The sequence below is a fragment of the Asparagus officinalis genome, chromosome 7 (assembly GCF_001876935.1).
Source record: "Asparagus officinalis chromosome 7, Aspof.V1, whole genome shotgun sequence".
NCBI classification, from domain to species: domain Eukaryota; kingdom Viridiplantae; phylum Streptophyta; class Magnoliopsida; order Asparagales; family Asparagaceae; genus Asparagus; species Asparagus officinalis.
Genome location: NC_033800.1, coordinates 79,623,825 through 79,626,026, shown reverse-complemented (window position 1 = coordinate 79,626,026; position 2,202 = coordinate 79,623,825). Strand labels below are relative to the sequence as shown.

At 44.1% G+C, this 2,202-nt stretch overlaps 1 protein-coding gene across 1 annotated transcript; it reads left to right on the top strand.

The window, feature by feature from the left end:
* LOC109847412 (uncharacterized mitochondrial protein AtMg00300-like) lies at positions 309 to 605 on the top strand. Its single transcript, XM_020416640.1, has one exon. The coding sequence runs from the start codon at positions 309 to 311 to the stop codon at positions 603 to 605; it is 297 nt and encodes a 98-aa protein (XP_020272229.1).

The following is a 2,202-nucleotide window of genomic DNA, read 5'->3' as shown; positions in this document are numbered from 1 at the left end:
CTATGGATAGCGATTCCGATTCATGGGTAATTGATTCGGGAGCCTCATTCTACGCCACTGCTAATAGAAGGCTATTTCAAAACTATGTAGCAGGGGACTTTAGGAAAGTATACTTGGGGGACAATGAACCCTGTAGTGTTATTAGAAGAGGCGATGTGAAAATACAATTGAAGAGCTCCAAGTGGTCACTGAAGAATGTCAGACACGTACCAAAGTTAAAGAGGAATCTTATTTCGGTTGGTCAGCTTGGAGCAGAAGGCTATGTTACAATATTTACTGGAGATTCGTAGAAAATCTCCAACGATACAATGGTGGTTGCCCATGGCAACAAGACCGGTACCCTCTACCTAACCTCACACGCGAGTAACACCCTCGCGATTGCTGCATGCAAGGAGAGTGCAAATCTGTGGCATAATAGGCTGGGTCACATGAGTAAGAAGGGTATGAAGATTCTACACTCAGAAGGGAAGCTAACCAACATCGATTTGGTGGAAGTCGGTGTTTATGAAGACTGCATCTTCGGGAAGCAGAAGAGAGTTAGTTTTCTGAAAGGTGGAAGACTACCTAAAGCTCACAAGTTAGAGCTTGTTCATACAGATATATAGGGTCCAGCTAGCGTGTCTTCTCTTGGCGGTTTGGCGTACTACGCCACCTTTATCGACGATCACTCGAGTAAGGTGTGGGTATACTTCATGAAGCACAAGTCAGAGGTGTTCAACATCTTCAAGAAGTGGAAAACCATGGTAGAGAATAAGACAGATCTGAAAGTGAAGTGTCTGAGATCAGACAATGGTGGAGAATATGAACTTGAGGAGTTCAAGAAGTTCTGTACTCTGAACGAGATTCGTTTGGAGAGGACTACTCCAGGGAGGCCACAACAGAACGACATAACAGAAAGAATGAATAGAATGCTGACAGAGCGTGCGAGGAGCATGCGTCTACATGCAGGTCTATCAAAAACTTTTTGGGCGGACGTGGTGCATACAGCAGCGTACCTGATAAATCACGGGCCATCAGTTCTATTAAACTTTGGGATTCCGAAATAGGTTTAGAGTGATAAGAAGGTTAATCTCTCACACTTAAGAGTCTTTGGTTGTGTGGTATATGTCCATATCAGTGATCATGTCAGGGACAAGCTAGAAGCTAAGTCACCATATCAGTGACCATATCAGTGACCATGTCAGGGAGAAGCTAGAAGCTAAGTCACTGAAGTGTACATTCATTGGATATAGCATTGATGAGTTCGGGTATCGTCTTTGGGATGAGAAGAACAGGAAGATCATCAGGATCCGAGACGTCATATTCAATGAGGAAGTGATGTACAAGGATAGGGACAATGCCAAGGCAGACCAAAGCAGTAGGAGAACCACTGCAAATGCGGGCGCATCCGAGTATATGGATTTGGAAGAACTTCCAGATGGAGGAGACAACATCAATTCTGACCAAAGAACAGAGGAGACTCCAGGTGCAGAACTGACTACCCTGGGTGACGAGCTTAGGAGGTCATCCAGGGTACCCAAACCGAATCCCAGGTATCTCTCATCACTAGACTACCTACTTTTGACAGATAGTGGAGAACCAGAATACTATGAGGAGGCTATTCAAGTGAGCGAATCTCAGTAGTGGGAGCATGTAATGCAAGAAGAGATGAATTCTCTCCACTCGAACGAGACATGGGAGTTAGCCCAGCTACCTGCACAGAAGAAGGCCTTACATAATAAGTGGGTCTACTGAGTCAAGCAGGAGAGTGATGGAAGGAAGAGATACAAGGTCAGATTAGTCGTGAAGGGGTTCCAACAGCAGAGTAGATTATACGAAGATATTTTCCCCCGTTGTGAAGCTCACAGCCATCAGGGTGGTGTTGAGCTTGGTAGCTGCTAAAAATCTCTACCTTAAGCAGTTAGATGTGAAGACTGCCTTTCTTCATAGTGACTTGGATGAAGAAATCTACATGAAGCAACATGTTGGCTTCATTGAGGAAGGAAAGAAAGAGATGGTGTGTAGGCTCAAGAAGAGCTTATACGGATTGAAACAGGCTCTAAGACAGTAGTATAAGAAGTTCGATAACTTCATGCAAAGCAATATCTATGGCAGATGCTATTCAGATCATTGTTGTTACTTCAAGAGGTTCGAGTCCAGCTATATCGTGTTATTGCTATATGTTGATGACATGTTAGTTGCAGGTGTTTGTGTCAAAAATTG

What these genes read in the sequence shown, in the direction of transcription:
- LOC109847412 (XM_020416640.1), top strand. Translation starts at nt 309, where the DNA reads ATGGTGGTTGCCCATGGCAACAAGACCGGTACCCTCTACCTAACCTCA.